General features: G+C 48.3%; 2 protein-coding genes across 2 annotated transcripts in view; one reads left to right on the top strand and one right to left on the bottom strand.

Annotated features, from left to right (window-relative positions):
* Positions 1-10,174: 10,174 nt before the first annotated feature.
* Positions 10,175-11,677, bottom strand: LOC139278183 (eukaryotic translation initiation factor 3 subunit A-like). The gene has a single exon (XM_070896836.1). The coding sequence runs from the start codon at positions 11,675-11,677 to the stop codon at positions 10,175-10,177; it is 1,503 nt and encodes a 500-aa protein (XP_070752937.1).
* The window catches only part of ripor1 (RHO family interacting cell polarization regulator 1), a 26,216-nt gene continuing 25,441 nt past the window's right edge, over positions 11,676-12,450 (top strand). Inside the window, exon 1 of the mRNA XM_070896835.1 lies at positions 11,676-11,709. Within this exon, the coding sequence (XP_070752936.1) occupies positions 11,676-11,709 (34 nt within the window). The remainder of the gene's footprint in view (positions 11,710-12,450) is intronic.

The following is a 12,450-nucleotide window of genomic DNA, read 5'->3' as shown; positions in this document are numbered from 1 at the left end:
GAGCGATTTAAGGGAGTAAAGGGTTGTGGGGAGCGAGCAGGGAAGTGAAGCTGCGTCCAGGATCCAATCAGTCATGATCTTATTAAATGGTGGAGCAGGCTCAAGGGGCCAACTCCTGGTCCTATTTCTCGGGCATCTACAGGCCTGAAAAGCCTGCTGTTGCCCATGACTTTCCTGCCAGCAACAGGGCTGCACTAGGGTACTCCTGGGTCATGTAAATGGCTTAGGACAGGAAATGGTAGTGGTCCTGAGCCTAGACAGGAGCAGCAAATTTTGGGTACACTGTTTCTGACCAGCACTGGAGAGGGTGAGGCAGAAACAGGAAAATCTGACCAATGGAGTCGGAAAACAGCAAGAGAAGATCTTACTGAGAAATAATACTCTATTGTACGGAAGCAAACGTTTGTATAACAGCACAGAAAGTTCTTGGATATTGAGTACTATTAAGAGGGTGGATTGTATTTCAATGGGTAATCTTCGTTCACAGATCAAGCCATTTGGCAGCATTGGATCATAAAAGCATGCAATATAATAATTATAGCACAAAAGAACGCACAAATAGATTATGAATTTTGACCGGACTCTTGTTTCTTAAAGGTAATTTTAAATTATTGCCTTGGACAACCTTCCTGAAGTATTTGACTTTCTTGGCCTCACTTTAATTTATTGATAAAGGAATTTGACAATTTTACTTTGTGTAAATATACCCCTGAAATATCTTGGTATGGGCTACATCCTAGAACCTTTCACGTTTGTCCTGCGAAAATTCCAGTTTTGCTGTAACGTTGGTGATTGTCAGTTCAATAAACTGAGCTCCAGTATAAGACAGGTAGGCCAGTCTGTTTCAGAGCTAAGTCTTTGCACATAACTGACATTTTGTAGTAACCTGGTTTCTCAACCAGACCGATTGACCATCTGGATATTGGTCGATTTTAACTCCCAGGTGGGAATGCAGCATAGCGAGCGAGCCGGCCTGGCCCATCTGGGAGTGGTAGCCAGCAGGCTTGGACGATTTTAATGGCTGGGCAGGCTCGAGGGGCCAAATGACCTACTCCTGTTCCTATTTCTTATGTTATGCTTTGGCTGGGCTTCATTAGCATAACCGTTACGACTTCCCAACCTAAAGGGCCGGGAGGTCAGCGGAAAGCAGCTGCTCCGCTGTTGAAATTGTGCGGCAGGCAGTCAGAAGAACGATCCCCAGCACAGGTAAGTGCTCTAGGAAGGGAATTCTGGTCAAGGGAGGGATGGAAGCCCAAGGGAGTGTAAGGATCCCATGTTGAGCCCGGAGGTGGATTCCTGCATCTCCTAATCCTCAAGGAAACATGGGAAGCCACCATTGTTCCCTCGCTCAGTCCTTGGGTCAAAACAGCAGATCGGGCCTCGATTGTGTCATCGGGGCTCAATCTGCATTTTTAAATAAAACCCCACTGGTTTGGGGTGGTGTCTTTTCTGCCTGCAAATTATAATTGTGGCTGGCCAGATGTGGGGTGGGTAAGTTTTCCCAGCTCCATTTTAATTGGTGTTAAAATTAACCACATCAAGTCAGCAGTTCTCTTCTTTGTCCCTGTTCTGTATTCTTCCAATGACCCATCCGCCATATGAATCAAAACATGATCCTTGTGCATGGTATCTTTGTTAATTAATTGAGATCCCCTTTCCCATAATTGTTAAATTTTCCCTCAATGTAGTAATCAAAACCTTAAAATGTTAAACATGTATTGGGTTACAAGAAATGCAGGAGATTTTATGTGGCGTGCTGTATTACGTGTGTGAATTTTCTGAGAAGCCTCACGCCTCCCCCACTGATTTTATATGTTGATTTTGTCACTAGCTTTTGGGCACAGGCTCTTTAATGCGCCTGGATCCAAAGTAAACTGACTAATGAAACAATAACTGTCAACATTTCAGCTGATGGTGTTATCCATAGTGGACAATTGCCAACAATAATGAGTTTTCCTGCTCTGATTGGAAAGAAAGCCAGCATGAAGGTATCAAATAAATACTCCAGAGATTGGGAATGAATGGTTGAGTAAGTAAACCATGACCCCATTGACATCAAGTGTTTTCTTTTCTGTGACTCATTCATGGCATAACATACCACATTATCCAGTAGATTTCTGCTGCATAGTGCATTGTATTCATTAATAAACCCTCTGAAGCAATGGTCAAAGTACGAGTGATGGGACACTGAAGATGTGGTATGGTGACAACTGATGTTTCATAACATGCGCTGTCGGGGGCATTCAGTTCTTATTCCAAGTTCGATTAACCATTTTTCCTAGATTATTTTTATATAACCTGTACATTGCAGAATTACAAATATACTTTTTTTTAAATACAAATAATCACTTGTCAGTGGGCATTCTTCAACTATTAATATACATCCAAGAGATTTCAATTCATTGGTAATAAAAACTTACTATAATAATTCAATCACTTTCCTCACCATTTGGGTGCCTTTCACTGCACACCATCCTCCCTGTTCTCTGATACTCTTGGTCTGGCCACTGCTCCAGTATGGCAGTACGTTAGTACTTAAGAACATATTAAGAGCAGGTGTAGGTCCTACGGCCCCTCGAGCCTGCTCCGCCATTCAGTAAGATCATGGCTGATCTTTGACCTCAATTCCACTTTACCTCCTGATCCCCATATCTCTTGATTATGCCAGAGTGTTATCAATTAGTTCCATTGCACTAATCTTATTCCATACTTGGATCTAAAGCTGTCCATGTGTCCTTTGCAGAAAATTAGATAATGATTCTCTATTTAATCTTTCTCTCCTCAACACCACATCATTAATATGTGATTTTCTCTCCTTGTTTTTGACTACTTTACTCCTACCCAGTATTCTCTCCTCCTTTCCTGAAAGGGTATGATTCATTGCAGTCATCCCATATCTGCCCCAAATGGCTATTTTTCATGAGACTGCATGATGTGTTGACAATTTGTTCAACCATGAAGGGTATCACAGTTGTGCACAGTCTGTTCCTGATTTACCTCCACACATGGCCACCTTCCAGTAGGAGTCACTGTATTGTGTTCAGGAAAGAGAATGCCGCTTGATTTTTTTTCTCTCCTCCATATTTCAGGGATACGGAAGCCAACTGCAACATGCTGCATCAATACAAAAGCAAGATACTGCGGATGCTGGAAATACTCAGCAGGTCAGGCAGCCTCTGTGGAGATAGAGAAACAGAACTTCTGACGAAGGGTCACCAACCTGAAACGTTAACTCTGTTTCTCTCCCCACAGATGCTGCCTGATTTGCTGAGTATTTCCAGCATTTTCTGTTGTTATATCCCGTGCGTCACCAGGTGAGGTCATCTAACTCGACAAAGACCTGGTCAAATCTTTGAATCTGGCGACTTTCTGATCTGTACGGCTCAGCTCCCTCACCATGTAGCACATTTAGCCACTGAGCCACAAAGGAGCTTCCATGGACACCCTTTTCAGATTTTCTAGCCTGTAGGTGCTGGTTTGGATAGCAGAGAATGGTTCATCTCAGAGTGGACAGGAACTGATTTTAACCTTCCACCGGAAGCCTTGATTTATTGATTATATAAATGTGACTTTTCCACGGTCTCTGTGTGCGACACATTCCAAGTTGTTTCCACCACTTTATTCCAAGCATTTGTTCATCACAGCGGACTTCACTTAGTTTTAAAACCGTTGCATGGGAAGACTTTAATTTCCTCTATTGCTTGTCTTCAACTTTGTCATGTATCTCACACTACTGTATATAACTGTATCTTACCATGCTATACATGACTGCAACGAGATATGACCTGTAACCACAAGCATACTTTACCACCAGGGGTGCACTTGCAGGAGACACTGCATACCTGTTCCACACAGGTATATAAAGGCAGGTCTCAGGCAAGTGTGGCACTTGAGAGCTGTGAAATAAAGATGCAGATCCAGAGTGACCTTGACTTCAGCATGTGCCTCGTGTAAGTCTGTACTGCAGGGTCAGGACTTTACAAACTTGTTCTTGGAAAAATTATACGTGGATATGAAACCCAAGGATATAAAACCCAAAGATATGATTTCTCATTTCAAGGATTCTATGCTCAAATTATTAAGAGTGAGTTTTGAATAGTCACCAAAAGGGAGCAGTCAGTTTAGAAATCTTCAATTATTTTGAAAAATTGAACTGTCAGAGTCTGCAGTATGTAAATGCTGTCGTGCATTATCTTCTTGGAAATAGAAGGACTGGCTTTAACCTGGCTTGCCCGAGGGGGGGGTGGGGGGCGAGGTGAGGCAGAGGGGTGGTTAAAATGGCGGCCGGGGGCTTCTCTCCACCTTCACAATGTGCTCTCACCTGCTGCCATTTTAACTGCTAGGTTTTTCGTCAGCACTGGGGGCACCCCCTACAGGCAGAGGGGGCCTCGTTAATATTTAAACACTGGAGTCCGATGACTCCATTGGGCCCCCCCCCCCCCCCCCCCCCGCCAAGGTAATTTTTACACTTGAATGTGGCTGCCAAGCGCAGTGTCGGACCCGCTAATGCAACCCGGTGGCGAGCAGGATCTGGGCCAGAAGAGGTCCAGGAATGTCCATTTAAAACATTTAAAAATGGTTTCTTTGTGGACCCCCACTAGGAAAATTTGGGCTTCCCTCCCACTCCTGTCCATCTTGAAAGCATCTGCACCCCGCCCTGTCCACCACCACTTATCATGCTGGGGACTGTTTCCTGACCCTATTCTGCCACCCAGAATAATGCTCCACCTTCCATGAGCAGTTAGGACTTCCTGCCGGGATCGGGCGGGTGTCCGACTAGCAACATCGAAATGAGGCTCGGGAGTTAAAATCTCTCTGGGCCTTGCAAGGCCCTGTGAAGATCATCCTGAACCCTGCATCTTATATGCGAGCCCCAAGTTAAAATCAGACCTACAGTATTGGCCCAAGTTCCTCACCAGTAGTAAATGCTGCAAGTTCCTCACCAGTTTTAAGCTAGCTATGAACAATTTCCATTGAGCATGGACTACCGATTTTTAAATAGCTTCACCATAGCATGGCACGGTGTTTTGGTCCCTCAACCTGCTGTCCCAGAGAGTGGTAGGGCACAAATTACACCCATGATACTCTACCAAAAGTTTCAGGTCTCATCTATGCCATTGGGGAAAGGATGCTGTGTGGGATAGTCATCATAGATGGGAAGAACAGGAAAATTTGAAGAGTCACCCAATCTGTTCTCAAAGACTGGTTCAGGAATGGAACACATGCAGAGGCCTCATCACTTGCCCACCTTGTTGGTCGGTGTGGTTCACGGCATGAGAAGAGAAGGATAGACGAAGTTGATGCAAAAATAAAGAAGATAGAGAGGCAGGGGGAAAACATCAACCGTGGCTGTTACAACTGGAGGATTTGAAGAACTCCATTTGGGTTATTGGGAAGAAACTGCATCAGGGAGATAATTATTCTGCAGAGTGCTGCTTCTGTAATGAGTAGTATATGAACCAAAAGTGTCCAAACTTTTTGTGCCTGTGCACATGCCAAGGAGCCCCAGGGGAAGTTTAATATTATGTTCTCATTAATTTACATATAGTTCAGGTTGCTGATACTGGCATGTCATGTATTACAACCTAACATCAATCTGTCAATGAGGTGCCGGTGTTCAAAACAGACCTTTTCAAGGGAGTTGAGGGTTATGGGGAGCAGGCAGGGAAGTTGAGTTGAGGTCAAGATCAGATTAGCCATAATCTTATTGAATGACGGAGCAGGCTCGAGGGGCCCAATGGCTTACTCCTGCTCCTATTTCTTATGTTCTTGTTCCAGGCACATGAAATTCAAACAGGATAAAGCAGCAAATAAGAAATACAAGTAGAAAGATTGCTTGTGTTGAGAGGGCTGAATTACCAGGGATTGAGGGCTGCCTATGCACTGGCTGTAGCTTCCTTCTACTAAGCTCTTGTATTATTTTTAAGTCATCCCTAACTGTTGCGTATGCAATAACTCAATAGGCTTAGTACCGTGAACTCAATCGGGTGCGACCTGACTCTACTTTATTAGCTCTGTGAGGATTACACATGGAGGCTTTCTTTATATACAAGGGCTGCATGTGTGTGTCTGTGGCCCAGTGACCTCCGACTGTCGCTCCCTTGGTGGCAGGTAAACCCAAGGCATATATACATTACATCATTTCTCCCCCCCCCCCCCCCCCAAATCTTGGTATCAGTCCTATTTACAAATTGAGATGGTCCGGGGCTTTCCGCTCCCTAGTTGATCGTCTCAGTTCAATTCCAGATCTGGGTGAGCTCTGAGTCATTCATGACTTGAGGCTGGGTACCGGATCTAATGGGAGTGGCAGTGTCCATGTCGGGGATTGAAAGTCCAGATTCATTGACAACAGCAGGGTCTTCTGATGGCTGAATATGAATCGGTTGGTCATTGATAGTGTCTTCTTCAAGCTGTTCCGGTTTGACTGTGTGCCACAATTTTGTTTGATCAATATGCCTCCTGCATGTTTGCCCATTAGTGAGCCTGACAATAAGCACCCTGTTACCCTCCTTGGCCATGGCAGTGCCAGTGACCCACTTGGGGCCTTGACCATAATTTAGCACATTCACAGGATCATTAATAGAGATGTTGCGTGACAAGGCAGTGCAATCATGCTGATGTTGACGTTTGTTTTCGACGTGATCGTTAAGATCAGGGTAAACAAGCGAGAGCCTGGTCTTGAAACCTCTCCATCAGTTCAGCAGGGGGGACCCTGGTAAGCGTGTGGGGTCTCGTCCTGTAACTAAGCAGTATGCGTGACAAGCGAGTCTGCAAAGAATCGTGAATTATGCGTTTCAGGCTCTGTTTGATGGTTTGGACGGCCCGCTCCGCTTGACCATTGGACGCGGGTTTGAATGGTGCTGACCTTGTGTGTTTGATACCATTGAGTCTCAAACTCTTGAAACTCCAAACTCATGAAGCACGATCCATTGTCGCTCACAACGATGTCGGGCAGACCATGAATGGCAAACACGTCAGGAAGGCTCTCGATGGTGGCTGTGGATGTGCTGGATGACATGATTACACATTCTATCCATTTGAATACACATCCACCACCACCAAAAGCATTTTGCCCAGGAAAAGACCCGCATAGTCGATGTGGATCCTCGACCATGGTTTGGATGGGCACGACCACACACTTAGCGGAGAGTCCATTGATGCATTGCTTAACTGCATGAAAGTGTTGCACTTATGCACACATGACTCCAAATCAGAGTCAATGCCAGGCCACCAAATGTGAGACCTGGCAATGGCCTTCATCATCACAATACCGGGATGGGTACTGTATAAATCTCTCCCTACCTTTCTTGGACATGACATAACACGATTTACCCCATAGCAAACAACCCGATTGAATGGATAGTTTGTCTTTGCAACGGTTGTAAGTATTAGTCTCATCACACACTTCCCTGGGAATGGCCGACCAATCACCACTAAGGACACAACGTTTTACAGCCGATAAGATTGGATCCTGGCTGGTCCAGGTCCTAACTTGTTGAACAGTGACAAGCGGCCCTTCACTCTCAAAGGCATCCATGACCAACAGTAGGTCTGCGGGCTGTGGCATTTCCACCTCCGGCGTGAGCAATGGTAAATGGCTCAATGCATCGGCACAATTCTCGGTGCCAGGTCTATGGTGAATGACATAATCATAGGCAGATAATGTCAGTACCCACCTCTGGATGTGGGGCGACGTGTTGATATTGATACCTCCAAGCTCTGTAAACAAAGATATGAGCGGATTTTGATTGGTTTCAAGCTCGGAATGAAGCCCAAACAGATACTGGTGCATCTTTTTAACCCCATATACGCAGCTTCTTTCTCTACCATACTGTAGGCTCTTTCTGCTTTAGACATGCTTCTCGATGCGTATGCAACGGGTTGTAGTTTGCCCGACTAATTGGATTGTTGGAGCACGCAACCAACCCCATGAGATGAAGCGTCACAGGCCAATACTAAACGCTTGCACAGGTCACAATGTGCGAGCAATTTGTTGGAACAAAGCAGATTTCTAGTCTTCTCGAAGGCACTGTCTTGAGATACACCCCAAACCCAGTTGTCGCTTTTTCTGAGTAGCATGTGCAGTTGCTCTAATAATGTGCTCAATTGAGGTAAGAAATTACCAAAGTAGTTGAGAAGACCAAGAAACGAACGCAGTTCTGTCACATTCTGGGGTTTGGGTGCATTTTTGATGGCCTCTGTTTTTGAGTCCGTAGGCCTGATGCCATCTGCAGCAATCTTCCTTCCCAGGAATTTGACTTCCGGTGCCATAAAGACGCACTTTGAACGTTTCAGCCTGAGCCCCACTTTGTCCAGACGACGTAGACCCTCTTCCAGGTTGTGCGGCAATGTCACGACCTGTGACCAGAATGTCGTCTTGGAACACCACGGTTCTAGGGACTGACTTCAATAAACTCTCCATGTTTCTCTGAAATATGGCTGTAGCCGAACGAATTCCGAAAGGACACCTGTTATAAATGAACAGCCCTTTATGAGTATTGATGCACATAAGTTTCTTCGATGATTCGACAAGATCCTGTGTCATATAGGCCGACGTCAGATCCAATTTGGTGAATGACTTTCCCCCGGCTAGCATTGCAAACAGGTCATCAGCCTTTGGTAACGGGTACTGATCCTGTTTCGAAACTCTGTTGATTGTAACCTTGTCTCCACAAATCCTGACAGTGCCATCACTCTTCAGCACACGAACAATGGGACCAGCATATTCGTTAAATTCGACCGGTGAAATAACCCCTTCACGTTGGAGTCTGTCCAGTTTGATTTCGACCTTCTCCCTCATCATGTACGCAACCGCCCGGGCTTTGTGAAAGATGGGTCTTGCATCGAGTCCAGGTGGATCTGCACGTTGGCTCCCGTGAAGTTGCCGATTCCCGGTTCAAACAGCAACGAAAATTTGCTCAGCACTTGAGCACACGAAGTGTCATCCACCGATGACAAAGCTTTAATATCATTCCAGTTCCACTTTATTTTTTCGAGCCAACTCCTGTCGAACAGCGTTGGACCATTGCCTGGAATGACCCATAGCGATAGATCATGAACCGCTCCATTGTACGACACCTCAACTGCTGCACTGCCAATCACTGATATGAGCTCTTTGGTGTAGGTACGCAATTTTGCATTTACTGGACTCAGCTTGGGTTTCACGACCTTGATGTCCCACAGCTTTTCGAAAGTCCTCTGACTCATAATTGACTGACTCGCACCCGTGTCTAATTCGGCACACCGTTCAATTTTACTTCAATCATTATTGGTTGGCCCTTTGTCAGGTATCTCGGGTAGCATTGCTGGATCCGCTCCAGATTAGTCATCATCATCCACGTGGTATGTCGCAGCACGCTTGCTGAGCGCCCCCACAACGCCAACAGGTTGAAATCGGATTCGTGCCCAATGGCGGACTTCGAGCAGCTACAGGTTTCGCAAACACAGTCGGGTAAGCCCTGCCAGGTGCAGCTATGCCAAACGACGACACAATCTGGTGCACAGTACTTGCTGTGGAGTTCTGACTCTGCGAGATACCTGCTTTGTACTATTGACCATGGTCAGGCAAACCTGGGCGATGGTGATGGCCCTGCCCAGACCCAGCGTCTCCACAGCCAGCAGCTTCCGCAAGATCACCTCGTGGTTTATGCCTATTACAAAGATGTCGCGCAGCATGTCTTCCAATGCGGTTCCAAACTTACACAGCCCAATGAGACGTCTCAGTTCGGCAACAAATTCCGCCACGTCCTGGCCCTCAGAATGAACATGCTTGTAAAAGCGATATCTCAAGATAATGATGCCGCCTTTAGGTTTCAGATGGTCCCGATCAGAGCACACAATTCCTCATTGGTCTTTTCCATTGGACGTGCAGGTGAGAGCAGATTCTTTGAGGCCATAAATTTTTGGACCAGAAACCATGAGGAAAACCGCCCTGCGCCTAACTGCGTCAGCGTCTTCATCCATCTTGTTGGCCGCGAAGTACTGCGCAGTTAATTCGTCCACTTTATTCTGAATACTCCTCGCATTGAGGCACAGAGCCTTCAGACTTGTCTTTTTAACACACTTTGCCTCTTTAGAATTTTGCTGCAATATGGCCCATTTTGTTTTTTGCCTTTTTGTTTTTCATGCTCTCGCGCTCGCTCTCTCCGGCTCGCGCTATCTCTCCCCAGTTCGTTTAGCTCGTTCTCGCCCCCTCTCGCGTTTCCCTCTCCTCTTCCGCCCCCTCTCGCGTTTCCCTCTCCTCTTCCGCCCCCTCTCGCGTTTCCCTCTCCTCTTCCGCCCCCTCTCGCGTTTCCCTCTCCTCTTCCGCCCCCTCTCGCGTTTCCCTCTCCTCTTCCGCCCCCTCTCGCGTTTCCCTCTCCTCTTCCGCCCCCTCTCGCGTTTCCCTCTCCTCTTCCGCCCCCTCTCGCGTTTCCCTCTCCTCTTCCGCCCCCTCTCGCGTTTCCCTCTCCTCTTCCGCCCCCTCTCGCGTTTCCCTCTCCTCTTCCGCCCCCTCTCGCGTTTCCCTCTCCTCTTCCGCCCCCTCTCGCGTTTCCCTCTCCTCTTCCGCCCCCTCTCGCGTTTCCCTCTCCTCTTCCGCCCCCTCTCGCGTTTCCCTCTCCTCTTCCGCCCCCTCTCGCGTTTCCCTCTCCTCTTCCGCCCCCTCTCGCGTTTCCCTCTCCTCTTCCGCCCCCTCTCGCGTTTCCCTCTCCTCTTCCGCCCCCTCTCGCGTTTCCCTCTCCTCTTCCGCCCCCTCTCGCGTTTCCCTCTCCTCTTCCGCCCCCTCTCGCGTTTCCCTCTCCTCTTCCGCCCCCTCTCGCGTTTCCCTCTCCTCTTCCGCCCCCTCTCGCGTTTCCCTCTCCTCTTCCGCCCCCTCTCGCGTTTCCCTCTCCTCTTCCGCCCCCTCTCGCGTTTCCCTCTCCTCTTCCGCCCCCTCTCGCGTTTCCCTCTCCTCTTCCGCCCCCTCTCGCGTTTCCCTCTCCTCTTCCGCCCCCTCTCGCGTTTCCCTCTCCTCTTCCGCCCCCTCTCGCGTTTCCCTCTCCTCTTCCGCCCCCTCTCGCGTTTCCCTCTCCTCTTCCGCCCCCTCTCGCGTTTCCCTCTCCTCTTCCGCCCCCTCTCGCGTTTCCCTCTCCTCTTCCGCCCCCTCTCGCGTTTCCCTCTCCTCTTCCGCCCCCTCTCGCGTTTCCCTCTCCTCTTCCGCCCCCTCTCGCGTTTCCCTCTCCTCTTCCGCCCCCTCTCGCGTTTCCCTCTCCTCTTCCGCCCCCTCTCGCGTTTCCCTCTCCTCTTCCGCCCCCTCTCGCGTTTCCCTCTCCTCTTCCGCCCCCTCTCGCGTTTCCCTCTCCTCTTCCGCCCCCTCTCGCGTTTCCCTCTCCTCTTCCGCCCCCTCTCGCGTTTCCCTCTCCTCTTCCGCCCCCTCTCGCGTTTCCCTCTCCTCTTCCGCCCCCTCTCGCGTTTCCCTCTCCTCTTCCGCCCCCTCTCGCGTTTCCCTCTCCTCTTCCGCCCCCTCTCGCGTTTCCCTCTCCTCTTCCGCCCCCTCTCGCGTTTCCCTCTCCTCTTCCGCCCCCTCTCGCGTTTCCCTCTCCTCTTCCGCCCCCTCTCGCGTTTCCCTCTCCTCTTCCGCCCCCTCTCGCGTTTCCCTCTCCTCTTCCGCCCCCTCTCGCGTTTCCCTCTCCCTCTCTCTGTCACTGAAAGTGGGCATGCAGGTACAGCAGGTGGTGAAGAAGGCAAATGGTATGTTGGCTTTCATAATTAGAGGATTTGAATATAGGAGCAGGGAGTTATTACTGCAGTTGTACAGGGCCTTGGTAAGGCCTTACCTGCAATATTGTGTACAGTTTTGGTCTCCTAATCTGAGGAAGGACGTTCTTGCTATTGAGGGAGCGCAGCTAAGGTTCACCAGACTGATTCCCAGGATGGCTGCACTGTCATATGAGGAGAGACTGGATCAACTGGACCTTTATTCACTGGAGTTTAGAAGGATGAGAGGGGATCTCATAGAAACGTATGATTCTGATGGGACTGGACATGTTAGATGCGGGAAGAATGTTCCCGATGTTGGAAGTCCAGAACCAGGGGACATAGTCTTAGGATAAGGGGTAAGCCATTTAGGACTGAGATGAGGAGAAACTTCTTCACTCAGAGTTGTTAACCTGTGAAATTCCCTGCCGCAGAGAGTTGTTGATGCCAGTTCATTGGATATGTTCAAGAGGGAGTTAGATATTGCCCTTACGGCGAATGGGATCAAGGGGTGTGGAGAGAAAGCAGGAAAGGGGTACTGAGGTGAATGATCAGCCATGATATTGAATGTTGAATGGCGGCGGTGCAGGCTCGAAGGGCTGAATGGCCTACTCCTGCACCTATTTTCTATTATTTTTCTCTTTTTCTTCTTCTCTTCACCCCCCCCTTCTCTTCTCTTCTCTTCACCCCCCTTCTCTTCTCTTCTCTTCTCTTCACCCCCCCCCTTCTCTTCTC

This window comes from Pristiophorus japonicus, chromosome 13, assembly GCF_044704955.1.
Source record: "Pristiophorus japonicus isolate sPriJap1 chromosome 13, sPriJap1.hap1, whole genome shotgun sequence".
Classification (NCBI taxonomy): Eukaryota; Metazoa; Chordata; class Chondrichthyes; family Pristiophoridae; genus Pristiophorus; species Pristiophorus japonicus.
The sequence above is the reverse complement of the archived record's forward strand: the minus strand, read 5'-3'. Positions and strand labels throughout refer to the sequence as shown.